Source organism: Polyodon spathula, chromosome 22 (genome assembly GCF_017654505.1).
Source record: "Polyodon spathula isolate WHYD16114869_AA chromosome 22, ASM1765450v1, whole genome shotgun sequence".
NCBI classification, from domain to species: Eukaryota; Metazoa; Chordata; class Actinopteri; order Acipenseriformes; family Polyodontidae; genus Polyodon; species Polyodon spathula.
The window spans coordinates 1,619,330-1,646,898 of record NC_054555.1 but is presented as its reverse complement, the minus strand read 5'-3'; the positions used below and the strand labels follow the sequence as shown (position 1 = coordinate 1,646,898).

The 27,569-nt window shown below is 41.9% G+C and overlaps 1 protein-coding gene across 3 annotated transcripts; it reads left to right on the top strand.

The window, feature by feature from the left end:
- Positions 1 to 390: 390 nt before the first annotated feature.
- LOC121296931 (G protein-coupled receptor kinase 6-like) lies at positions 391 to 23,678 on the top strand. Of its 3 annotated transcripts, none has more exons than XM_041222866.1 (16): positions 391 to 614; positions 3,048 to 3,143; positions 10,658 to 10,770; positions 11,483 to 11,560; positions 12,123 to 12,223; positions 13,120 to 13,212; positions 13,339 to 13,402; positions 13,846 to 13,986; positions 14,163 to 14,353; positions 14,556 to 14,593; positions 15,056 to 15,145; positions 16,217 to 16,425; positions 16,875 to 17,012; positions 17,588 to 17,725; positions 17,977 to 18,111; positions 20,472 to 23,678. In XM_041222866.1, the coding sequence occupies exons 1-16, from the start codon at positions 563 to 565 to the stop codon at positions 20,607 to 20,609; spliced, it is 1,815 nt and encodes a 604-aa protein (XP_041078800.1). In that variant the 5' UTR covers positions 391 to 562; the 3' UTR covers positions 20,610 to 23,678. The 3 variants fall into 3 exon arrangements, with proteins under 3 accessions (XP_041078800.1, XP_041078803.1, XP_041078801.1); XM_041222867.1 differs by having other exon boundaries at positions 392 to 614; positions 18,490 to 20,564; XM_041222869.1 differs by lacking the exon at positions 3,048 to 3,143.
- Positions 23,679 to 27,569: the final 3,891 nt, after the last annotated feature.

Genomic DNA, 27,569 nt, shown 5'->3' with positions numbered 1-27,569 from the left:
GGGGGGGAGCTACGTTTTCTTATTTAACGTTGTTTTGGTGTTTACCGTGTGAAGTGCTTTTTTACTGGTATGTTGTTCAATTGTATTAGGACGATTCTGCAGGTGGACTAGTGCATTAAAAAAAATACCTCCCCGACTATAACCTGTAAATGACCAATCAGAGAGCAGTAACCGTGCCTGCAGGTTTTTGGGTGATTTCCGTGGTTTCCATTGGCACTCCCATCCCTCTGCGTTTCAGGGACGTGGGGGCGGAGGCTTCTACCAAATTGTAGGCGTGAACCGACTGATTAGACCAATAGGGTGCCAGAAGTGCGCAGAGAATTCGGTAGTAATCCAATCGGGCAGCGTGTGGGCGGGCAGTGTGAGTAAACACACGGGGGACTGCCGGAGCGGCAAAGGCTCTGTGCTTCTGGGCGGAGAGCGAGCGAGCGAGAGCGGGGTGTGACTGAGGAGGCTGCCGCTGAGCCTTGGGGGGGTGGGGGAGGACGAGACACATTCGCACCGCCAACTCGGGGACGAGGCCGGGCCTGCGCCTGCAGTACGCAGCACAACCCAGGAAACCATGGAGCTCGAGAATATCGTGGCCAACACCGTGCTGCTCAAGGCGAGGGAAGGTAAGCGATTGAGCGGGACGCTGTCTGCTAGGAAAGTCTGGGGATTCTGCGAGCTGGCGCAGGCCGTGTAGATAGCAGAGTTTCTTTATTTATTCACGTCTTTTATTTATTTATTCAAAACAGCTGTTGTCTGCTGTTATCAATTGTAGTGCCCACATTTCGCTTAGCGGTTGCGTTGCCTTGGTAATGTATGCCTTTATTATTAGTTTGTAGCGGGTTGACAGTTCTGTTCATCTCTCTGCCTACTTTCCAATACAGTAGCAGTTTTAATATGTTATTACCCCTGTCCTGCGCATAGTATTATTGCTAGTCCAGATCCACAGTTTTCGTTTTAACGGACTCGCACGTGTTTGGGCTTGTCAGTACCGACTGTAGTAGTTACTCCAAACAGTACAGAATTACTGCTTGCTGTCATGTCTTCACGTCTAAACTCCTGCACACTATTGTACACCTCATCACAACAGGGTGGTACCCTTGTTAACAAGATAGCTGATCTCCTGCAGCCCTGGTCTCGTCATAGCATCGTTTTGAAATGTGCTGCTGACACATCTACTGGTAGATCCTCTTTCTTAATCAGTGAAGAGTCTCAATAAAGTGCATTTCCTTCTAATCACTACACATAGTGCAGGCAGTGCGGTGCAGTGGTTAAAGTCCAGGGCTCTGCCACTGACTGACACGCTGTGTGTGACCCTGAGCGAGTCACTTAACCTCCTTGTGCTCTGTCCTGCGAGTGAGATGTTAGATCAGTGTCCTATTGTAAGTGACTCTGCATATAATGCGCAGTTCACAGCCTACCTCTGTAAAGTGCTTTGTGATGTTGGTCCACTATGAAAGGTGTTATATAAAGAAAAATAAAGATGTGTTGTCGAGTCAGAACTCCCATGACTCCTTGGCATGGAAGGTGCTGTGCCCTGTGGTGAAGGGGGTTCCCAGTTTATGTGCCCTCGGGTTTAGAGCGATGGGGTCACCTGCCTTTCATTGTGCACTCCTGCCAGCTTTCTTTCTTGTTAGATTGTCTACAGATGTGCTCAGGATCCCACCTCTTAAGTTTGTTTGTAATTGCTGACACGGTCGAAGGAACTCGCAAAGCATCCATGAAGTTGGTTTCCGAGAGCAGGTGGAAATGTCGTCTCAGTGTCCTTGCATGCAGTGAGTGCAGGTGGAGCTGCTGTTCGGGTGGATTTACAAGTAGACCATGTACTTTTTGTTTTACCTCGTTTCATTTTAGACAAACAACACTTTGTACTTTGCATGGCTGTAAACTCTTCACCTTCCAGGATGGTATGTCAAGAGCAAATACAAATTTAAAAAATCACGTAAAATAAAAAGGTTTTCTTTTTACGATTAGCAAGTGTCCCAGAGTGTTTGGGGGACATGCTGCGCCTAACTGGTGCAATTCTTCTTTAGCGCCTTGTAAAGGCCAGGTCTGGGCACACCAGTGCTCTCAACACAGCCATCCCATCCATACCTGTCTCTACAGTAGCCTGCAGAGGATGGGAATCCCACACTGACTGCCTGAAGAGATCTCCTCTAACTCTACATTAAAAGGTCATTTCAGTGCCTCGGAGGTCCCATAGATATTAAAAGAGAGATAGGTGTGTGCGTGTTGCAGTTAATCTAATAAACAGTAATTACTACACTGCACTTTGTTTTCACTGGTTAAATAACTCCCATGTGTTATTTTTCAGCTTTGTCTTATACCTATGTAATGTATCTATTTTACAAAGCTGATATAATTACTGCTAGTCTGAAGAATTTAAGGGATTTGTCTTTTGTTTTTTTTGCATAATCTTTTTCAGTTTAAAAGATGGACAGCTGTATTCAGTAATAAATATTTAGAAGTATTCCTCCAATTTATATTCAACAGCATTATACCCCCTTGAATTATGGAACTGCGAGTAACAAACCAAACTGTAAATTGATTAAGAATGGATGCCTTTTCTAGGTCTCCTGGGTATGAAAGAGGAAGGAAATGTTGCCTTGGTTTTAACGTAACAGAAAATACAAATAAATAATGCAAACATGCCGTCAGCAGACTGCTTTCACTTGTGTGTGCAGCAATCTCATTTTCCTATTCTTTTATTTAAATGTTTTAAATGTAAATTTTAGAGAAAGCCTTGAAACCCACTGCTGCTTGAAATTGGAAACACTTTTTTTATAACCAAATGTGATGGCGGTGTTCATTTGGGGATTGGGTCATTAAAACTTTCTTGCCTACCATTATATCTACCGGCTTAGACTGTTTAATTGGTGTCTGTGTCTTAAATTTTATTCCTTCCTTCATCTGCAAAAGATTACACAGTACTGTTAATGTTAGTCTGTGCTAATGAGAGTTTGAATCTGCTCCGTTACACACTGGTGGAATGTCTGGCAGGGCAGAAGTGCTTTCAGCGATCTGCGTCCCCTGAAGTCTGCTTCGTTTTCATTTAACAGGAGGTGGGGGGAAGAGAAAAGGCAAGAGTAAAAAATGGAAACAGATGCTGCAGTTTCCCCATGTCAGTCTGTGTGAGGAGCTGCGACAGACCATAGGTAAGCAGTACTGCAGGAATTGTTTTTTATCTTGTCCAGTATATGATCACAGTCCAGACTTAGAAAAATCAAAGTACAATATCGGTGTGCATGGATCTTAAGGTGAGGTGAGCGTTGACTTGTGTATTAAAATGTGCTATATGGTACCGTGTTATCAACCCTTATCATTACAGGAAGTTTGCAGAGTGGTTTTATGTGTTATTGGTTTAGTCTATTTGGGTCAGCGACGTTGCTCACACTTGCTTTATAACATCCTTTACATGTCAAGAAATGCTGATTTTTTGCAATAACAATTACTGCAACCAAAATGGGCAAAAACAAAATTACTTTAGCACCATTCTGGTAAAGCCAATCTAGCCGAATGTGGTGGATAAGGGAAGCGTGTCACATGAAGTATGTCTTGTACTTTCATGTTTTCCTAGTTCCCCTCCTCATTTGTGTAACTGGTTTGTTATGTGGTACATCTGGATTTGAATTCCTACAGGAGCATTTAGGTACTTTTCTTCAAAGGATCCTCTGGGATCCAGGCGTTCCACGGATAAAGCACTGTTCTGTTTTATTTATTCACGGCCGCTGAGTGTTCTGTTGTGATCTGCCAGCGAGCAGGGTGGTCAGGCAGCTCTTGAAGAAGGTTGCCCCATGTCTGCTCACACCTTGTGTTTTGCAGAGAGACAGGAAGCTGTTGTGAGAGGAAGAAGGGGAAGTTCCCCTCAGTCCTGACACATGCTGCAGTAAAGAACAGCGGGGTGGTTGGGAAAGGGCTTGTCAGCCTGATTTTGTAACAAGTTAGTAAAAGCTGATCACGTTTTTTTTTTTTTTTTCTTATACCTCAACGCGATTTGGATACTGTCCAGAATTCCAGGCTTTTTTTATTTGTATTTTATTAGCAGCTTATTTTGCATTCAGTTAGAATGCTCTTTGCTTCAGTGCTTTACAGTAAGCCATATTAAGATTTTTTTTGTTTTTTTCACACCCCTAGTAGCTGCTGTGGTATTATAAACTTGATCAAACTTTCAGAATTCAGAATCTAGATTGAATTCAGTGCGACGCCACCTGCTGGAGAGAGGCTGCCAGGCAGTGGACTTGCTGTATAGTGATTCAGTAATCTCTTCATATACTGTTGATTTGACCATATTAAACTCCTCCCAATCTCTTGTCTTTGGCCTCCGAGAAGAGGGTTGCAAAACTGTCCTGAGTGCTCACCATGCCCAACCCTTCTGTTCTTTAGAAACAGTCAAGGATCTAGGGTAGTGTGGCTACGTAGTTGTTAAAATGTACGTAGGTGTTTGCTTAGTGTTTACATAAAAGTAAGTTAACTGCGTGGACTAATTTATTTCATATTTGATATTTCATCTGTGTACAATTAATACACTTTCTTGTACAGAAATACTTGTTGCAGTAATTTATATTATGTGATGGAGGGATCTTAAGATGGCCTTTCTCATTGATTTCAAGTTTTAATCAGAAAGTTAAGCCATCAGAAAGAGGACAGTGCCTCTTTAAAATATCGTATTATTAGCCAAGCTTTATGGTTGCATAATGGTACCCACATCTTCCTGTTATCTGATATGGGACTGCCAACATTTCCATGGCGTCACAGTAAAGAGGGTTGTTGCTGCTCTAGCTGCATGTTTGTGCAATTTTTATTTCTTTTTTTGAAACAATACAAATATTGCAATTCACTACAGCGGCGATATCATGTTCTAAAGCTTTGTTTAATTTGGTGACGTTCTCAGCACGAGGATTTCAGAGAAGCGTCATGCTCTGTGATTTCCTTTGCAAGCCCTTACCTCGTTCCTCCTTATTGCTTTGTTAATGGACCCAAGCACTCTGTTACTGAGGGCTGTTACGCTGCTTAAGCCCAGCAGAATGTCGAGTATCGATCAATATGAAATTAAAAAGGCATTTGTTTTGTAAAGGTTCCCGTCACTAACCATTAATATAATGCATTTATTTATTATTAGTTTATTTGGCAGACGTATTTCACCTGCTGTTTAGGTACAGGTCCCTTTAAACAGTACACATACGACACATGCAACTGCAGGTTAGTTATTTCTATAGATGCAACAATTATTCGCTTCATCGCTTATTGATCGTCATGGCTTTTGGCTTTTCTTAAGCGTCAATTAAACATTCAGCTAATTGCCCTCGCTCCCTTTCTACCCAGTAACAAGTGCTTTCTTTGCGTACTGCTAGAAAAAAGGCTGTTCTTTTATTGTATTTATCTTTTAATGGGAAATGTCACAACCTAATAAAACATTTGTTGTTTTTCTGTTAACAGTACAGTTTTCTAAAGGCTATGATATCACTATGTATAATTAATTGCAAAAAAAAAAAGAGCGGTTGAAAAAATGCATTTCTGTCGATTTGAGATCCATGTTTGATGATTACTCTTCTAGTTAGTGAGTTGGTTTGTTTATTTATTTCGTTATTTATTTAGTCATGCGTTTGTTCGTTCACCAAAAGCGTGCACTTCATAGCGAGGCTGCTTACGGATTCTGGTAACCGAGCAGGGATTTGTTTTTATCCCCAGCTTGCATGTTATTATAAACCATGTATCTCTGGGGAAGCCTTCAGGTTACATTGGGTTTTGCATTTTGTATTTTTCACATGTCTCCTACATTACACAGTAATATATGTACAATAAACTGCAGCTGCAAATGCGGTCATAAGATCCATTGTTTGCTTTGGTTTACCAAGATTAATGAAGACGTTATACTGTTGTGAATGGACTGTGTTAAGAGATTGACGCTCAGTAGAGGATGTCCCGGCACTGACGCTAACAGAACACAAAGCAATCACTGTTTTGGTGCTTTTTGTTTTTAAAAGTTAGACTATGATTTGATTTTCATAATCCCCCCTCAGTCTCCAAACCCGTAATGGTGTCTTTAAAATAATGTATTTGTGTAGAAAAATGGACAGGTGATGAATTGGTGACCACTGTACCAGCAATACATGACCGGCAACAACAACAACAGTCAGCTAAAATGCAGCCTGCTCTTTCCAAGGGGCTATTTGTTCATACAGGGACACGTAGTTCTGCTCGATCGATAGAGACATAAATAACATGCAGCAGGAATGGAAGGATACTGTATGTGTAGTTAATGAAGTTTTATTAAGATGAAGGCAGTTTAATAGAGCTGTGGTGAAATGTGTAGAGCCATTGCTTCAGATGCAGACAAATTGCTGGGGATAGATATAACCAGAGCTTTAAGCCCTGCAGTGAGGCTGCATTGAAATTAATATTATTTTTGTTTTGATTTTAATAGCTGCCTGCGTTGATTTGTTTTTTGTCCTTTTGCTTTGAAAGATAAACTCTGCTTTTTCATGGTCTTTGGATGTCTGTTCACAAGGGTGGGAGTTTAGAATAAAAACGTATTTGAGTGCTCCAGTACTTGAATGCTAGTCTAGTGACAGGCAGAGTAAATGTTTCAGGCTTTCTAAGTACTGTGTAGTGGTGTAAGTGATAGGCAGCAAAATGTGAAACTATTCAAAATGCACATTGAGTGAAAGCTCTGAAGAAAGAAAGGCAAAGTCTGTGGAGTAGCAAGGAGAGCGACTGACACTGTGAACCCTCTCTCAGCTCAAGATCTGTGCAGAACCACGCAACCAGGACCTCTCCCCCTTAATCCTGCAGTGTCCATTTCTGTATCACATGTGACACAATGCTAAACCACCCCTCTATATTATTATAATCCAGCCTCACAAGTCAGCATTTTTTATATGCTGTACATTGTGATTTTATTTGTAGGGTACTTGCTATAAGAAGAAGAAGACGGGGCATTTCACATCCTTTCTTAGTGAAAGGAATATAGTGACGCCTTCTGTGTGCAACTTTTGTGCAAGGTTGCTTCTGTAAAAGAATCTGTAGATAAAAAGTCATTAGGCATGAGTCCTGTGCTGCTGTTTCTCCACACAGTTAACTAGCTTCCCTGTGCAAACCACATCTTATCTCCTCTCGCACTCCCACACTCTCACCTGCTGCATGCCCCAGCAGAGGTGATGACGCTCTGCAGTACCATCGACAGGCTCTGTCTGCAACTGCACACCCCTCCCCCAGCTGTGTACTGCAGCGTGCTATACGCATTCACCTTTTAATTCATACAGTTAAAAAAAAAAAAAAAAAAAAAAAACTAGCATTCTGCTTTTAATACAGTAACACGTTTCTCAAAGCAAGAGTTTCAGTAGAGAGTTTGGAGCCAGTCACAGGCAAAACCATGCGTTTAATTAATTAATTATACCTCTGCTGTGCAAAGCATTGTAGAGCTTATGAAATGTTGTTCTGTGTCCTTAAGTTTTAAAGGGAGAATTCTGTTATACCGCACAGGAGAAGTCTGTTTTTTTTTTTTTTTTTTTTTAAAAACGGTTTCACCGCACACTATCGCTCACAAGATCTGTTGAAGCTGCTGAGTGACCTAAATGTTAAGGGTTATTTTGAGTTGTCATCAACAAGCAACATATAGTATGGTAAAATGCAAAATAAATGCATCTGCCTCCAGAGTTTTTCCATGCTTTTTTGGACGGAGAGAGAGGCATATCATGCCCTTTTTTTGCAGATGGTTTGGGCAGATTATCTTTGAGCATTGTGACACAGGAAACCCACAGCTTCTGTGTTTACTGACAGAGAGAGAAAAGGGCTGCCGTAGAATGCAGCTACAAATCATTGTGTTAAAGCCTGTGTCTGTATATCTATATCTATCTATAACTATATAGGTTTTAGATCAAACTAATTATATACATAAATATATCCGTTTTTAATTAATTGCTCGGGCCAGCTGGTAGCTGGTCTTCTACAGTTAAGCCTCTTTGGCACATTCTGAGTTTATTCACATGAAACCCTTTAACGTCACTGTTAGAGAGAGAATGATGTGGTTGATTTGACCTGTAATAGAAGTCAGTGTTATTTTTCAAAGGTAAAAGGCTGTGCTGTGTGTTGAAGTGGGAATTCAGCACAGGAAGCTTTGATGTGGTAACCTGGACTGCAAGGGAGGGGGGATAGAGTGTAGAGGTCTTGAAATTGGCAAGAAAAACCTGGGCAAGGCCAAAGTTGCCTTTTTAATTTTTTGTTTTTAAATGAGCACCAGAGTCAGTATGAGAGTCGTGACACACACACACCCCTCACATCGATTCTGCTTCATTGGAAAAGATAGCACATCACCTTTTTGGTTTTGTCCACTGTGCACAAATTATGTTTTATTGCTTTGTATCTTCTGTTATACTGGTTCTATAATTTGGAAGCCCGGGAGAAAGCAATACATGGTTTTGCTTGTATACTAAATTTTTATGTACAGATGCCAAGAAAAAGATCCATTCTGTGAATGTTGCCTGCGGGGGTGGGTGACGGGGGTGGTATTTGCATGTTTTCAGAGTTTACACACTTCAAATTTGCCATTCAAACTGCAAGTGTGTGTGTGTGTCTCTTCTCTCTCTCTCTCTCTCTCTCTCTCTATCTCTCTATCTCTCTCTTCTATATATATTATATATATATATATAATATATATTAATATATATAGGGTGTTTTTTTCATCGCTTAGAGGGAGAGAGAGAGTGTGTGGTGAGAGAGGAGATGCCGGGGAGAGAGCTCTAAGAGCAGAATAGGGAGTGTCTCACGAGTATGGAATATGGACTTAAAAGGAAGGAAATGTAGAAGGAAGAAAATGTCAAAGAGTCCTTTAATGTCTACTTGCTGTTAGAAAATATCTGTTTTAGCTTTTCTTTTTTTTTTTTTTTTTAACTCTTAAAGAAGTGTGTACAAAAGGGGACTGACAACATGTGAAAGTAGTAAAATACCCCATGATCTGCATACAGGGGTCTAACTGGAGGGCGAACTCTGCGGCCCCATGCATATATGTTTTCTGAGTGGGGGATAAAAGTACTGCGTCCCCCCGCGCCACCAACCACGCTCTTACCAATTCACAGTGAGACTAGCCCTGTGACCTACACCCAGCCATCACCTTCATCAAAACCATTCAACAACAGGTCTTAATAACGTATAGGCATGGAGGCGTTCTATGTCTACAGACATCGGTTAATGGTAAAACACGAGGTAAGAGGCCCAGGTTCGAATGAGTGTGAAAGCCTTTGCACTCTCTCTCTCTCTCTCTCTCTCTCTCTCTCTCTCTCTCTCTCTCTCTCTCTCTCTCTCTCTCTCTCTATATATATATATATATATATATATATATATATATATATATATATATATATATATATATATATATAATATATATATATATATTGTTTTCATGTTGTTTTTTTAATACGCTTAGCAAAGAACAGAAAGACAAATCTGGAAGTGAGAGCAGAATAGGGATGTGTTCTCCCGAGTATGGAATATGACTTAAAAGGAAGAAAATGTCAAAGAGTCCTTTAATGTCTACTTGCTGTTAGAAAATATCTGTTTTAGCTTTTCTTTTTTTTTTTTTAAATCTTAAAGTAAGTTGCTGCTACAAAGGACTGACAACATGTGAAAGTAACCCCATTGATCTGCATACAGGGGTCTAGCACAGTATGTATTCGGAGACAGACCTGCAAATACAGTATAGCAGAATCCTCGATACTGCAAAGTTATTGACAAGTGCTGTGTTTGAGAGGCGGATGTTTTTGAGGAAACCGCTATGAGGAACGTATAGTAATGCACAGAAAGAAGTGCAGATGTACAGTTCAAGGTGTGTGATATAGACAGCTCTGCTGTTTTTAGGAGTGCTCTTCTCAGAACACATGTTTTAACAGGTGAAATATTGTTTTGTTTAAAACTGGGATTGCAAATGATCATACTTGCTGATACAGTACAGTAGATGAATTTGATCAGGGTTTTATTGCTGCATTGCATACCCTATGGTTTAATTTGTTGCAGGTTATTAAATACCTGTTGCAACCCAGACGTAGCCAGTCAGGATATCCTGCAATAACACATCAACCTCGCACACCAGACGGGGGTACTGGAGAATGTTGAAGTTACCCTTAAACAGTGCAACGCACACCAAAGGTTAAACACAAAGTTGGTTTGAAATTGAAAAGCATGGTGTAGTTTGTGTTGCTGTGACCACATGGTAATGTTTGCATACCTCTTCTTTGCACAGTGCCATTGTAGGGTATGCAAATGTGTTTGTGCAGTACTGTAGCTGTCACTGATAAAAATATTATAAATTTTTGTAATTGTGTTTGTGCAAATCCCAGTTCATTTTTCTAATACACAGCGTTTTTATTGTGCTGCTATGATATTACGTAGATAACGGGCAATAGTGTCTCCACCTGTAAAAGGTGTGTAATCTAAAGCCAACTGATGTCACAGATTTATTGTTGGAGTAGATTTATTTAAAAAAAAAAAAAAAAAAAAAAAAAAAAAGCATGGACTGTACATTCAGTTCTTCAGGTAAAGGTAAAAAGTTGGTAGAAAGTTATTTATCGTGGGGTAGGATTCCCTGTTCTGAGCCCACTGTTGGTCATTGCAGGCTCTGGGGTCGTTTCACATGATCGGCTTTTACTCCTGGGTAAACTTTTTGTGTTTTCCGCAGAGAAAGACTATCACAACCTCTGTGAGAAGCAGCCCATCGGACGCCTGCTGTTCCGGCAGTTCTGCGACACGAGGCCAGAGCTTGCACGCTGCATCAGATTCCTGGACGCTGTGGTAAGGAACCAGCTGAAGGATTCCATGCCCCCTTCCTGCTGACCAAGACAAGCAACCGAGACCATTCTCCGTGCCTTCGACTCTGCCAGCACGTCTGTGTGCCCCCGCCCCCCCTCTTTCATTGCACCTGTCAGCTTTGTTTTAATGTTCAGTGATTTGTGCTGTTATAACATTAGTGCAGGGTCATCTCTTAATTTTTCCCAACCTGCTCCCTGGAGACATGAGATTTTGTTTGTCTCATGTTTACATGCTGCTCTGCTCCTGTGACATTACCAGCAAGCAGGCTCATGCGTAGCAGTGAGAGTGCAGATGGGCGATAGAGATTTACTCTGGGCTGGTCCACTGAGTTTCACTCGAGCTGGGGAGCCCCGGTGTTTGTTTATTGCTCGCGCATTATTGAGATTTGAAGAGAATCTGAAGTGGGCATTTGATGTTCTCAAGGGCTTTTCAGTCTTGTCAGACCCACGAGTGAGAGCCGAGGTCTGTAGGATTAAAACCCCTAAAGGGAGCTTCAGCTCTTCCTGCTCTTGGAGGTGGTGGAAAGGGGTTTGTCAGTGGTACGAATCACCTCATTTATAAACGAGACTGTTATGCAGGGTGTTAACAGCTGCACGCATAATGTTACATGTTCAATTAAAACGTTTAGCCTTTAACTAGATTATCATATTCTGGTCTTATCTGCTTGTGTGTTTTGTGTTTGTTTTCCCCGCAGGCCGAATATGAGGTCACACCAGATGAGAAGAGAAAAGAATGTGGGCAGCAGCTAATAGACAAGCACCTGAACCCCAGGGTATGGTATTGTTTCCCTGAGCAAGACTTGCAATAGCTTTGCCAGTGCTGGCTGCTGATTTGTGTGTACTGGATGGGTTCCTAGTGTCAGGAGTTCCTCGTAAATCCTGCTCTGAAGCAACTGATCACACTTCTCATCACAGCATGAACAAGTCAGACTTGAGTCTGTAGTCTTACTGATACTGCAGTAGCTGTTCATGCAGCTGTAAATGAGAAGCAATTGATTTAACATCAAGCTACTGGCTCCTGATCGTTTTAAATAATATATTTTTAACTAAAGGTTGTTGTGAAACCCAGGACTGGGTGCAGGGCAGGGTGTGAGTTTGGAGCCCTGTTGCAGAATGTGCAGTTGCAGTGCTGTAGGTCAGTGGTATTCAATTCTGGCCCTCGAAAATCCAGTCCAGGTTTTTACTCCAAGCTGGTTCTAAAGCATTACTTGAAGCTGCTAAGAGGCCATGAACTAATGTAGGACCTGCTTGGAATAAAGAGCTTGACTGGAAGAGATCTGGAGGGCCAGGGTTGGCCCTGCCGTGGGTGTTGATGCTGTGCCCTGTCACCTGCAGTCGGAGGAGCATGTTCCCGAGATCCCAGAGGAGCTGGTGTGCAGCTGTACTGAGAGGTTGGAGCAGGAGGCCTGCAAGGAGCTCTTCAAGGAGTGCAACAAGTGAGTCTCCACGTTTAACAAACAACAAGACACTCAAATCCATTGCTGTCATTCCCCATGCATATGTAGAACCAAGTGGGATATGAAGCACATTATGCCACCAGCAATAATGTAATGTAGTAAACAAGATAAGGGCTAAGCGGGGTCTAGCGAACCTTTTTAAAAGAGTTGTTGCTAATATAGACATGCTATTATTATTATTCAATGTTAATCATTTAATCTCTGAAAACAGCCCCCTGCCTTAATGTGCTAAATTTTATTAAGAATAAGTAGGTCAGTAATGTACATATTCCCTGAAATTACTTGATGTTAAGGATTTTATAGATGTATAAAATGTTATTTATTTATTTAAACATATTCATACCACTCAGTTTAACATAATTTATGTGCTTTGCTCTGGGATTTGCACTTTGGACATCCCTGTGAATTTTGATCTATTTATGTACACGAAAACTGTTTTGGAAATCTGCTCAGCAGCCCTTGGGGAGCAGAATTCGGTGGTTAAAATAAATGAACAAATCTCAACCAGGGGGAGCTGCCTATCCTATTACTTGGTCAATGTCACCTCCATCCAAGTCAGCTATGGCTTGCATGCATGACACGACATGATAAACAGCTGACTGAAGCATTTCCGGGTTAAGGATGTCGCAATGTGGTGTTCTGGGTCCCTTCCTGTTCTGCAGAGTGATGCCCCCTGGTGGAATGGTTGCCAAAACTATTTTCCTGTGCAATAAATGGTTCTGAAGTTATTGATTCAGTGTGATCAAGAAACTGGAGTTGTGGTTGTTGTTTTAGTTTGAAACGTTGCCATGCTCAGCTGGCTGTATTTCAGCTGATGTGTCTTAAGTTGCATATTAATTACGGTGATGGATTTCATCAGTTTCATTGCCTTGCAGATTGATCCATGGCTATCTCAGCGTGGCTCCCTTTGCGGATTACCTTGACAGCATGCACTTCAACAGGTTTCTGCAATGGAAGTGGCTCGAGAGGTGGGTGTGGTTGTAGCATGAGAGGCTGTGCCCGGCTCCCATATCAAATCATTTGCACTGCTAGGGATGGATCTGTTTCACACTGTTTCAAAGTCTTGCTGCATTGTACCCTTCCCTGTTCTCTAGGCAGCCTGTGACAAAGTACACGTTCCGGCAGTACCGAGTGTTGGGGAAGGGAGGCTTCGGAGAGGTAAGAGCTGCATGTCCCACACTTCCCTCATATCTGACTGCAACCTCTCTCTGCTCTGCACCCTTTTAGAGTCTCATTGTCTGATTAATAACTTATTTAGAGCAGTGGAACTGCATTACAAGCTTGCTGCTGAATAAATATTCCTGCATTTTTAATGTGGTTTTTGATTTACTGGACAGTGCTATTCAAGCCTGTAGAGACGCAGCACAAGAGCATTTTACTGTGCTACTCCAGTCGACGCAGAGCGCTGCATTTTGGTACTGGCACATAGCAAGCCGTTGGGAGCACTGGTGTTTTGCAGTCGAGTTATTGTAATCCAGATAATGTTAACACTAACAGTTAGTTAACCGTGTGACGTGGGCCCACGACACTGCCCTTGATGGGTCGTTTGTATTTATTTATTTGTGTATGTATTTATTCCTTCACGTTTCTCCCCCTGCCAGGTTTGTGCGTGCCAGGTGCGAGCGACAGGGAAGATGTATGCCTGCAAGAAGCTGGAAAAGAAGAGAATCAAAAAGAGGAAAGGGGAGTCCATGGCGCTCAACGAGAAACAGATCTTGGAAAAAGTGAACAGTAGGTTTGTAGTAAGTACATGGGAGCTGTTTTAAAACTTCAAAGCATTTGTTTGCTGTCTTTCCCACGGCTATACTATGCATTTGCTATAGTTTACTATGTTTTGCCATGTGTGTTTTTTTTATTTACTTTTGTAATATGCTTTACTGTACTCTGGTCTTGACACTGCATTTACCTTTGTTTTCAGGTGAGTTTGGCCTATGCCTACGAGACTAAAGACGCCCTGTGCCTTGTCCTTACACTCATGAATGGGGGAGATTTGAAGTTCCATATCTACCACATGGGGCAGGCAGGCTTTGATGAGAAGAGAGCTGTGTTCTATGCAGCAGAGCTGTGCTGTGGGCTGGAGGATCTGCACCGGGAGAAGATTGTGTACAGGTACGTGCTTCCTGCATAACACAGTACACTCGTACACTATCGGCCCTGCTTCTAGAGACGCGCTTCCTATCGTTTATCAATGAATGCCTTATTGTGATTGCCTTATTGAACTGATTCGTCTGTTTTGGAAGGGGTGAGGCTTGAAGTAGTGTACGAAATCAGAAATGATGTGTCTCTTTTTATTGTTTACATTGTTTTTCAGAGATCTGAAGCCAGAAAATATTCTATTAGATGACCACGGTGAGTACATGAGCCCTGAATAGAACCTGTATTTCTTTTGGTACTTAAAAGAGTATCGCTTGGATGACTTCTGAAAAAAAGAATAGCTACTGGTTTGCACTTTAGAGTGAGATGTGTTTCCTAGAACTGTATGCAGGTCAGTGGCGTGGAAAGTCCTGTTGCCATTGTTTTATATACAACCTGTAGTGCCCCTTATATCCAGCAGATGGGAGCCCTTAACTGATATCTAAAGACAACAAACTGCAGTTCCCCATCGCACTCTCCCCTCCTCAGTGGATACAGTGCTTTTAGGGATTATTCTTTTTTTTTTATTTAGCGGCTTGTTTACAGCACTGATTTTTCCATCCAGCTGAAGAAAGGCTTGCTGTCCTAAATTGAAATTATTAAAAGTGGATGCTCAGTGGTGTGTGTTCATGGTGCTGTTGAAAATGTTTTTTGAACCTGTGCTCTTTCTCCGTTCAGGTCATATCCGCATCTCTGATTTGGGGCTAGCTGTTCATGTGCCAGAGGGGCAAACAATCAAAGGCAGAGTTGGGACAGTGGGATACATGGGTGAGTGCGCTGTATGGATGTCCTGTATCACATTGTGTATCCGTTTAGTGATGAACCCAGATAGTGTAGCCTGCCTGTTCCAAATACCAACAGAGCACGATTACCAGCAGAGCAACAACTAGTGAGTTTGTTAACAGCGTTTTAGAAGAGAATTATTTTACCATTATTAACCAGACAAGATGCAATCAGATTTTACATCATGCATTTAATCCCTGTTGTGTTTTGGTCAGCCTCCAGACTGGTTTATGTTATTATGAGTGATTTAAATTGTTAGATTTGACTGGCAAGTAAAGGGTGTTTCCTTCTTCTTCCCAGAGGCCAGTGTGACGATGTTTCTAGTGTGTTCTTTGTTTTGTGTTTATAAACTCCTAATCCCCTTTGTAATCCACACATCTGTGTTGGTCCCAAAGTGACTGTTGTTTTTCATTACCAGGTGTTTATTTCATTTTTTTGTCTTTTAGGTTTTTTTTTGTTTTTTTTTCATGCCAACCAATTTTGGCACAGTAAATCTTAAACGGAGCCATGGAAAAACACTGGCCTCTACTTGGCCTACTTGAAAGATTCTCTTGTACTTTTCAAAGAGGAGAATGAGAATTGAGCCCATACACTTAAAATACCTGCCTGGACTCCCGATGATACTTAATTTGTCAATATAGGTGCACACTGTGCTTCTTATGAACCGTGTTCCACACCCTAGCCTACCCAAAAAATGCTTGTTCAGTATCTCCTTTAGTTGAAGATACAAACATGTCTGCTAAAAGGGCGACCCTGTTTAATCGGTAACGTTACTTCCTCATGTTGGCATGGCTTTTGCAGAGTCTCTGAAACAAACCAGATCGCTTTCCCAGCTGGTACACTCAAAGGGTGAGAGTCAGACTCCACCAACTGATCTGAAACCATACCCCTAATGAAAAGGGTTATCAAGACATGAATCAGTGAAATGCTTTAAAGACGTGACTTGAAGTTTTGAGGTGAACTACTAGATGAGCACTGATGGGGCGAGTGGCCTCCTCTTCTGTTCTAATGTTAAGATCTTATCTCTTATCCCCCCCCCCGTTTTCCTTCTGTCAGCCCCGGAGGTGGTGAAAAACGAACGCTACACCTTCAGCCCTGACTGGTGGGCTCTGGGCTGCTTGATCTATGAGATGATCGAGGGCCAGTCCCCCTTCCAGCAGCGCAAGAAGAAGATAAATCGCGAGGAGGTGGAGCGGCTAGTGAAGGAGGTCCAGGAGGAGTACTCCAGCAAGTTCTCTGAGGAAGCCAAGTCCCTCTGTAGGATGGTGGGTGCCTTTGGTTCCAGTGCCAACACAAGCCAGTCTTTAGCCTGTCACCCATGCAGTTTCCTTCAAGCCCCTAGAAACACCCGAGCTAGAAGACTGAAACTAGTTGTCAGTCAGTTCTATCGAGATGTTGGGAGACTGACTACCGCCATTTCTGAATATTTTTCAGTTTATTTGGTACTCAGCAGGAGTTGGTCTTTTCTTTCTGAAAGTGGTGCAACTTCAAGCTTTGCCTCGGCGCTGCCGGCTGCCACAGGGATGGCAATAAGACTTCTATTGCACAGCGGTTTCACCCATTCCAGGTTTAACTACCAGCTTGATAAGCCGCAGTGTGTATAGGTAACAAGCTCAGGCGTGTCTTATTAAAAACTCCTAGTAAACCAGCAATGGTTTAAACTGTTCTGGAATGGGAGCCTTATTTCCATGATGTTTGGAATTGTTCCTCACAGCTGCTGGAGAAGGACCCGATCCAGAGGCTTGGCTGCCGGGGCGGTGGTGCTGCAGAAGTGAAGGTGCACCCACTCTTCAAGTCCATCAATTTCAAGAGGCTGGAGGCAGGGATGCTGGAGCCCCCCTTTATTCCTGACGTGAGTGGAGTTAGGATCCTCCTCCATGCATTGCAACCTTTCGTGCATGAAGTATTGAAAATAGCTGGGGAAATTTTTTTGTTTTGAACACGTAATAAATATATTTTGGGGGGAAAAAAAAAAAAATGCTATTGCTTTTATATGGGGGGGGGGGGGGGGGGGGGGGAATGATACTTCGTTAGGAATGAATCAGCAGTATATATAAAGATCTAGAGAGAGTTTTTTTTTTTTTATTTGTCCCCATTAAGGGTGGTCATGCCTGACAGGGTTAAAACTTAACGGCACCTAATTTTGGGCTTTTGTTTTTCAGGTTTTCTATTGCCAGGCTAAAAACAATCCTAGCTAGCTTCCTTATAATCTAATCTTGTGTTGTGATTTATTTTCTGACTGGCTGGATGGTTGTTTGGGCTGGGTTTATCTTTTTAGAGCTTCCTGTCAGTTGCCACCCTGTACTCAGGGTTACTGTCGCTATGTCTTTTATCGCTGTTCACATCACCGGGACATCATCCTAGCATCGGGATTTGTCTTTTCTCAGTCTGTAACCCCTACTGCTCTGTACCTGTGTTCCCTAACAGCCCCAGGCTATCTACTGCAAGGACGTGTTGGACATTGAGCAGTTCTCCACTGTGAAGGGGGTGGAGCTGGAGCCCGCGGACAACGACTTCTACAGCAAGGTCTCTACCGGCAGCATCTCCATCCCCTGGCAGAATGAGGTGAGCATAGACTCCGTAATCACCACTTCCAGGAGCATAGACAATATTTAGGTACCAAAGCCTGTTCTACCAGTTTTTTCCATTAATCTGAAGTATGTGGGGATTAATTATGGGTCATTATTGTAATGGTTTGTTTTTGTAGTGTCATGAATATGGATTGTGAGCAGGGGGTGTGTACAGCTTTTACATTTCAGCAAAAGCCTTGCAGACCCCTTCTCTGTGCACTGATGCTGGGTGTTGTGTCTTTGCAGATGATTGATATGGAGTGTTATAAAGAGCTCAACGTGTTCCATCCAGACGGGACCGTGCCACCAGATCTGGACTGGAAGGGCCAGCCCTCCCCTGAGCCCAAACAGGGGCTGCTGCAGCGACTGTTTGGGAGGCAGGTAAGCTTTGCAAAGAGCGGTGAAGAGGGTGGCCTTCCCGCTTCTGTCAGGCTTGTGTACCTTTCTACACACATCTAGGGAACCACTTTTTCAACTCTGTGGGATTGTACAGTGGGGAGTTGACAACTCCCGTCCTGGAGGGCCATGCCATTCAAATATTTGAGCAGGTAGAATTAAACCATGACCTAGTGACCTTTTCTCAGTGGTTCAGTTCAGTTTAATAATTAATGGCATGGTTAGAACAAAGATCCGGACTTCACGTGCTTTCTTGCCTGTGAATATCGGACTGCTATTCACGGGGGTCTTATTTCCATCCCTACAACTGTAACGTTTCCAATTAATAACAGAGCTGCCCCCCCACCCCCCCTCCCCCTGCAGGACTGCTGTGGAAACTGCAGCGACAGTGAGGAGGAACCCACCAGGCTGTGACGAAGACCCAAGCGGGCTTGTCCCGCACTGCCACGCCCCCCACCCCACGAAAAAGCATTCCCCCCCGGTGGAGAGGTGTCCACATTGCAAAAGGATTCAATTTGTTTACATTTTTTGCACATTTGTATTTAAGATGATTCTGTATATATAAATATGGGAATGTATATTTTCAGTATATAGCCATACAGTAAATGTTATATAATAGTGACGTATGGCAACAAAAGGGAGTTCAACCCTGATGAGTTTCAAACTGTGCTCCGTGTCATCCAGTTTGCAGTACTGAAATTGTGAGGAGCCTTGCAGGACTATGGTATCCTGAAGGGTTCAGTACTTTGTATTGAACGGTAGCGCAATACACTGTTGTGGACACACCAGTACAGTAGATTGATCCCAAAACCACTGACTTCAGCGATAGCTGCAAAACGCATATCCTACTAATGAACTGAAAGTCCATGGAAGAGAGATTCCACTTGTCATATACTGTCTGGTAGTCTGCATGCAATAGCTGCTGGGGACAGCCCTGGAGAGACTTCAGGTGCCCTGCAGTGACAGTTATGATGATAGTGGTTTGTCAGTAACTGGTGCGTCCACTAGAACTTGCGTCCACGTATCCGTCAAATGGAAAAGGACAACTCGAGCTAAAGCATAGTCCAGGGGGTGTTGCATCAACTAATTTACAAAAAAAAACAATATGTTATATAAAGAATTAATTGGAAAACATTTTGATAGCTAGCATATAAGTATTAGTAAAATGCTTTAACACCAGGCATGTTGGGAAGAAAGCTGTTGTACATAATTGAACTAACCATCCTGAATGAGTCAGTAACTGTCCACTAGTGTTGGATGTTGGTATTGTAATTATGAGAGCCGTTTACTGTAAGCATTATGCTTCACTTGCATGTAATAGCGAAACACGGCAGTTCATTTCAAAGGGTATGGACTTACCAGGGTTGGACAAGAGGTCAAAGAGAGAGGTCATTTTAAAAAACAGACAAGTCTTTTGAAGGCCATATCAATTTTAATTGTACAAACGAGATCAAAAAAATATATATATTAAAAAAATCATGTAAAAGTTCCGTTTAGATGTAATATAATCTGCCGCTGTATTTACGAATCTTCGGGGTGTTTTTTTTTTTTTTTAATTTTAAATTTTATTTTTTTAATAGGCTGTATCATTCAGCTGGGTCTCAGTTGGTGGATGTGCAAAGTGTTCGCAAACAGAAGTAATATTTGTGTAGTGTAAAATCTGTACTCTGTTGGAAATTGGGCCAGCATTTTTATTTGTTTTACTTCACGCAGGATCCATATACTAAACCTACTAAACGGGTTATCAGCATGTTTTTTGCAATCTCATTCCAAAGACTTGGAACTCACTGTTGTTGTTTCACATTACTGTGTCGTCTTTTATTTTTCTCCCAGAACTCCAAGCATCAAAATTCCCCATGCAGTGTGCATTAAGACTGTAAGGGCCACGTTTCCAAAGCGTTTCCTCCAGTCTTCGATTGACAGCTATTTTTTTTTTTATTTTTAATTATTATTTGAAAGGAGAAAAAAAAAAAACATTGTTAATGTTGCAAAATGAAAAACAACACATTGAGAGTGCTTAAGAGGACTCGAAATACATGACTTAGTTTGGTTGTAGTTTTGCACTGTGAAAGTAGCAGGTGTTTTACCTCTTAAAGTAGGAGTTAATGAAAGACTTGGCGATACTGTCTGTACACCGTGATCAGCGTACCTAGAATGGGTGTCTTAATCCACTCGCCTGTCTGGGAGCTCCCCTGTAGTCTGGGAGGCTGACAGTTAAGATTTGTGATGTTAATGCCTCACCAGTTGATTTTATTTAATTTGGGGACATTTTCAACCATGGATTACCCGTCAGGAAACATGTTTTCTCATGATTAACAGCATCTATTATTGTATTTGTTCTTTAGTGCCTTGAACGTAACTACCTGAACCCAACAGCAGTGGGCATCGGTCTGAAAAGCTGGACACGAGTTCTGCCAAATGGAGGACTTTTGTCGTTGTTGGGGTATCTTGTGAAGCCTTATTATTTGACAGCAGCGATCTGACTCATTCATATTTAGATTTTTTTTTTTTTTTTTAAATGTACCCGTACTACCTTTTCAGTAAAGGTACTTTATTGAGCTGTTATAATCCCTTAAATTAAGCATTCACGTACAGTATACTGTGTGCCCCTTAATAACTAAGCTCTTCACAACATTAGCTGTTACAGCCCTTAATTGTCCCTATCGCATGATAAAATAAAATAAAATCTAGTTGTGTGTTATAAGCAGTTTACTTGTGATGGTGGTGGTCTCTTTTCAAGGTGCCTTTTTAACTGTATGCCCGTGTGCTTTAAAGTATTGTGTCAAGTAAAATGCATAAGAAAGGGACTTGACAGCTGAAGAAAATCTATTTAAGAAAGTCTACGTCCTGCTACATACAAGTCAGCTCTGTCTGATGTGGTTTTATTTGTGGTTTTATAAGAGACTTGCTTAGGAGGATCACACTGCCTCATCTTAATTATCTATCTTAAAAATACATTCCAGTCTTCTAAAGTACTGTACAGTGTAAAATTGTGATGTTTTTGTTTATTTAGCAATAATCTGGATACCAACACACTGTAAACTAGAGCAAGACTGAATTTGAATTTCCATGTGTACCGCATTCTGAGCCTGGCTTCGACACACTGTGAACAGGAGGGAGGAGTTCATAATTAAGTCAGTGTTATATCATTTCGCTTATAAACATTTAAACAAACCGCTGTTTATTGAGCTGAGGAAGAGGACCTCTTTTTAGCACGGATGCAGAATATGGGTTGAGATGAGGCTCACAGGGTTGTTTTGAGTTTGCCTCTACCGGTGATGCTAGCTGGATCATTGTTGTGTTGTCTGTGCAGACTGAAAAGAGGATGATTAGCTCTCTGAACAGACAGACAGACGGACGATTCCCACACTTCTACAGTGTCCATATGCTGAATTTAGAATGGTTTGGTGGAGGCATCTGTTTGCAGTACAACAGCACTTCTCACCTCTCCATTATAAAACCTGCAAGACTGGTTCAGCACTGCTAAAGAAGTCTGAGGCGCTTGGACCAAGTGGTTAACTCCATGTACAGCCGAGGGGTTGTGTGTTCTCACCCCAGCAGAATACCTAGGAGTCTGAACAGATACCTCAGAGTTTCTACCAGCTCATACTATTGGGGGTGCCCTTTTATTCGGGCTTCAATTGCTGATTTGCATCTTGGGGGAATCTTTCAAATTCAGTACCATACCTCATCTAAATCGCTTTCTTTTTTTTTTTCTGCCCTCCCATATTGAAAACCAGAGCAGTGGTTTCAGCTCTAATCGGTGCTTCCTCGGTTCCAGTTGCACAGTGTGAACGTGTGTGTCTGATTCTACAGACTTTTGATGCGTTTTTACTGATGTTTCCCGAATACACTGCACTTGGTTCAGCATATCACAATTTAAGAGCATTTTGAATCGCCAAAAGCAATTGCATCTCTCCCCAATTGCAGTGCAAGGCAGTCAGAGCTTTGGTGGCAGTCGCAGGCTGGGGCGTGGTTTGAGGCTGCAGTTTTTGTGACCCTGTATGTAATGTTCTCTGTGCGAAAGCGGCATTAAACTCGTGAAGGGATTGCATCATCTTGTACGTTTTCAGCTGAATTACTGTTGACATTGCCCTTGTGCTGTGCTTTCTTTTTTAAAGCCCAGTGCAGACTGTGATAGCGCATACAGCCCCCTTCTTGGTGCTTCAGGTTCTCTCCCTGCTTGATCCAGTCCTGCTTGATTAATTGAGTACAAAAGAAGCATGAAGCAACATGTAAAAAAATAAGTACAAAATTGGAGAAAAATCAGCTGAAAAATATAACCCCACTCCTCAAAATATTATGCAGCCGCACAAACATTACTATCGGCAAATTCATTTTACTACTACCTCCTGTTTTTAAATGCTTTTCTTCTAGTCATGCAGAGCGGGTGTCTCCATAGACGTAGGAAGCTGTCATTTTAAGATTGCATGGAATGAGACTTCAATATCAGATTGCTGACAAACTCAAGATTCTTAGAAGTAATCCAACTTCTGCGTATTGAGGGGGGCTCAACACCCCAAACCTGCTGGGCTTGACAGAGGTCTGATATTGATGTTGTATCAGTGTAACATCGTTTTCATGGCATGCCCCACATGTGAAAATGAAGCAGACCTGGCTACATGCATTGATATACTACAAAACTGGCCCTGTTGTTGCCAGCGGGTGTCTTTAAGAAGTTGGGAGAACCCTTGAAGATTCCTATGATGTGTTAATTGTTTTAAGAAAATTCAGATTTTTGTAAAGAAAGTCCCAGTGTATTCCAGTCCTCTCAGCGTAGTGGCCAAAGACCCAATAGTGGAACTGGAATCTCTGTGCCATAGTGAATAACAGCTGGGTGAAATCTTTTGAGTGTCAATACAAAAACAGCTTCTCTGGTTATCTGTAGTTAGGTATGTGTTTAAATAATATTATATATGTAATGACGTCTAAATCTGTTATTCGCTAACTTATGTATGACTGAATCTTCTAATGCTGGGCTCCTTGTTTTGCTTATCATTAAAATGTTCCAGTATCCTGAGAATACCTGGGCTGTAAGCGGCAACATACTGTACAAATGCAAAAGAGCTGCTAGTTTGAGTATGGGGGATGTAGAGGTTCTAGTGTTTTCTATAGGGGTGTCATACTGTAGCTTTTTAATGCAATTTTTCAAATGCATTTCTTGAGTATGCAACCACTGGAGTGGCCTCCCTTCCATGCTGTTCTGAGACGAGTGCCTGTCATTACTGTATCTCACACGATCTGAGGAATTCTATGTGCCTGTCATTACTGTATCTCACACGATCTGAGGAATTCTATGTGCCTGTCATTACTGTATCTCACACGATCTGAGGAATTCTATGTGCCTGTCATTACTGTATCTCACACGATCTGAGGAATTCTATGTGCCTGTCATTACTCTGTCTCTTCAAGTTACCTACATGGCGTCTTCTTTGGCCCATATCATTCTTTTCAACACGTGCCTGTTACATTTTTTTTTTGTTTAACTTGGCCAAACATGCTGGCATTAGCACTGTACTTAAATAATAACCAATAAAAAAGTCTCTTTCTAAGCTTTGTCTGTCTGTCTTCATTTCTTTATTTATAATAGTTATTTACCTCCTAGTAATTTAGCACAACCCTAGGACAACTGGGATGTATTGTACTGTAAAATAAGGTATAATACTTGGGTATAAATGTGTTTTCATATTAGTTTTTTTAATGGACTGCTGTAATCAGGGGAATAATCTTAAACTTCTAGAGCAGTCTACAGGTGTGTGTTTTTTGTGTTTGTTTTTGTTCTCCTTTTACTGTAACAGAAAAAAACATCAGTGTCCTTTTATAAATAAGAATAAAACATAGTGAACCCAAACATGTCTGAGAGCACCACTTAACAGCAGGAGGGATCCCAAACATGAAGTCATGGAGGGCATGGGACTTTAATCTAGTTAGTGTTTCAGAAAGAGCAACCAGGCAGTATAGATCTTCTAAGTAGATCCAGGGACTGTATATATGTTTTTTTTCTAGCTTCAGAAATTGCATGAGGTCTACTGAACATGAGGGGTGGGGTCTGCAGTTTTGAGTGCCGATATCTGAACTAGACCTGTATACAGCTCTGCAGTGTTCATGTTGAAGTTTAGGGGCAGATTAGACGATTCCTGTTGACCAATTCTTTAGATGTAGATTTGCAATATCCGGAATGGTGTCTTGTAAGATTTTGTGTTAGATTCCATAGACAACACTTCTCACAGGACTTTAGCTAATGGTTTCACAGAGCCTGATTTTTAGTACTAATCTTGGATGACCTTCCTAAATTAACACTAAGTAGAGCTAATCAGGGACAGTGATACTATCTGTTAAACATTTACATCTTAAAGGATGCCCTGGCAAAATACAGTGCTGTTCAGACATTTGAAGCTAAACCTGGGTATTGGTGGAAGGCATTTTTTACCTGAACTGCTTTGCAGTTCGACAATGATTTTCCTTGTATGACTTCCCACGCTGTCTTCACAAGGTCAAGTAGAGGGGGATGTTTTTGTTTGGTTTTGCTTAACACAGGTGAAATCTGTAGCTTGCAAATGCATGCATTGCAGTGTTATTCAATGGGCCAGCTTGTGTGCTGACAATAGTTTATTGGCCTTTCAGGCAAACCTGATGTGAAACGGCAGCATGCTGCTGTAACTACAAATTTCTGAGCACGACACCACTAATATCTGCCTGTTTCTTAATCTTACGGTGTCTTTATTGTTTAACTATGTCATGTGAAGTGATGAGATGGGAGTGACATGTCTTGACCCAAGAGGTCCCAGAATATAGTACAGTGATTGAACAAGAAGATATTGTAAATGTGTGATGTTTTTCTGAAGTTAATGTTAAATAATGTTCTATAATACCGCATAAGGAAGAACACACTGTTCTGTATTGTAGCACAGTGTTTACACACTTGCACTTTAATGAATTATAAATCAGGAGAGCTTGGACTTGCTTTCCTTGTAAATCTTTTCCAATGCTTGCTTGAAATCCAGTGCCATGCATTGCACATCAGCAGCTGCTACTCCCTTATAAGTGGCAGACGAATGCTCCCCCTCCTTCTTCTTTGATTTATGCCACGCTGCGGTGATTTAGATGAAAAAGATAGCAGCCCCTGCTGTTGTCTTAATGCAGCCCCAAAGCTCCAGACATCATGTTATTTGCTGTAGCGTTTTATAAGCACAGTAGCTTCCTTGAAGGAAGCCAGTCCACTGATCAGGTGTTTGAAATGACTCCTTGCATCTCGCAGCACATCTCGGGCGTGCGAGGGTCTTGACTCCATGTCGCACTGTGTGCTGTTGCTTATGGTTCAGTATGTTGGCTTATCATTGGAATGTGTTTGCATTCTTTAATACAGTGTTTCCACTATTGTGATCACTGTCATACAAAAAAAAGGAAACTTTGAAAACACAGCATATAACACGTGTACAAGTTACTGAAGATGTGGCATTATTGACTCGTGAAATTATGAGGGGGCAGTGTATCTAAATCTCCACAAGTTGTGGGGGGTGCTGTAATATTTCTGAGGGTAGAAGCATTGTTCCCTTATTGCACGTTCAGCTGGGCAGATGGCTGTGCATGGACTGTAAATCACTGTGCTTCTGTTGTGCAACCCCGCAAAGCAGACATGACATTGGTTCTCAAGTCAGCAGCGAAAATTCCTAATTCGTCAGTGTGTCATTTTTGGAACAAGTCACACCAGTGTTACTTCATTACCACCACGTGGTCAGGAAGCTGTGTCATTCATTTTCATTGAGGAAGAGCTGAAGTCAGCCCAACACCCCTTTCCCCTCTCTTCTCTCTCCAGTAAATGTCACGACTCAAACAGAAATCTGAGGGACATGAGCCAACTCCAGGTGAGTAACTCCGTTTGTATTTAACACTACTGCTCACGCCTGGCTTAGCTAACCTAATCACTGGATCACAGCGCTGAGTCATTTCATGTTATATCAGCACCTCCTTTATTACAGGATCAGAAGATGAAGGCCACCCTTGAAAAAATGCCTCATTCTTCTGTTGGCATGACTACATACCGGATAACATTTATTGCCAATGCTTTTTTATTTTCCCAGTTGAACCAGCTGTCGCAATTGAAATGATACGTTTGTTTATACAAGTTTTCTACAGACAGCAACCCAAGTCCCTTTGTAACAGGCTCCCTGGTGATCAGTTCAATGGGGAATGTGCACAGTGATAACACTTGGCTTGTCAATTCAACAGTGTGTTTTGCTCGGGTGGTCTGGTTTAATCCAGGACAAGTTTGAAAGTCCCCACTAAGGCTCTGTGGACATCAGTAATACTATCAGTAGTTAGAATTTGGCATAATGAATCTTTAGGAGTTTGCTTTCCAAGAAGAAAATGATGGGATAGCTCTGGAGCTATTCCAGCAGTAGGAGGCTTTCCCGTAGGCTGCTGTGTCAATGACCGTGCATCTTGAACTGAGCGGCAGTGTACTATAGGGATGTGTGAGCACTGTGCTGATGTGTTAAGATGCAGTACTGGGATTCTTAATGCATTCGTGTCAGTGTGGACACATCCCCATCCAAAGGTCATGCAGTTTCACAAAAAACATGCTTCTGGAGATCAACGGGGTTACAAATCAATTGCAATCCTTTTATTAGAAGCAGGCCATCCCAGTACTGAACTTGGCTAGGCATTCAGGAATAGATCCAGAGGCTGCATAGAGCGCTAGCTACAATACTTGGCATCTCATAGCAGCTGGTTGTCTGCTCTGTTTTGCTGGCATTACAGATGTCATGTACACAATACATGGAATAGGCAGACACAGGGTTAATGGACAAATACTGTATGATACAAAAGAGAGTGAAACATTTAACTAATTAGGTGTGTGTGTGTGTGTGTGTTTTTTATATATAATTAAAAGGGACTTCATATAACATTGTGTTTAATCAGTTTTGTTTTACTTCTAGAACATAAGACTGCATTGCATAAGGTGTGCAATCACTGCTGATTTAGGGAGGCAGGGACTCCAGAACTGTTCATTTTAAAAGACTGGTCCCTGATAACCACCAGGCTCGGGCTTTGCAGCAGCAATCCAATGGTATCGTGACACTGGTTCCTATTCCCTCCTGGTATAACAACGACTGGGTGAGAAATTCAGTACATGAAAACGGTTTGTTGGTTTCAAGGATCTCCTCACTTTACCCTTAAGTACGAGGGCGTCAGTTAAAACGGCTTTAAATACACCCCGCGATCGCTACTAGCTCTGGCCTAAAGCAAGTATGTTGGGGTTGCAATGTTACATTCTTAAAGCCAGTTTGAGATGCCTATTTTTAGCAATTGCATTCATAAGGAGAGTGGAATGGAGAATATGGGGCTGCATTAATACAGAGAGAGGAGCTGCTGAGAAACAGCAAGTGTAGTGTTACCCTCTGGGGGGCTGCCTCTGAGAAGAGTCGTGACTAACAACCGCT

Coding starts and splice junctions, on each gene's coding strand:
- LOC121296931 (XM_041222866.1), top strand. CDS start 563: ATGGAGCTCGAGAATATCGTGGCCAACACCGTGCTGCTCAAGGCGAGG. Junction 11,561..12,122: donor ACAAGCACCTGAACCCCAGG/GTATGGTATTGT, acceptor TGTCACCTGCAG/TCGGAGGAGCATGTTCCCGA. Junction 13,213..13,338: donor CAATGGAAGTGGCTCGAGAG/GTGGGTGTGGTT, acceptor CCTGTTCTCTAG/GCAGCCTGTGACAAAGTACA.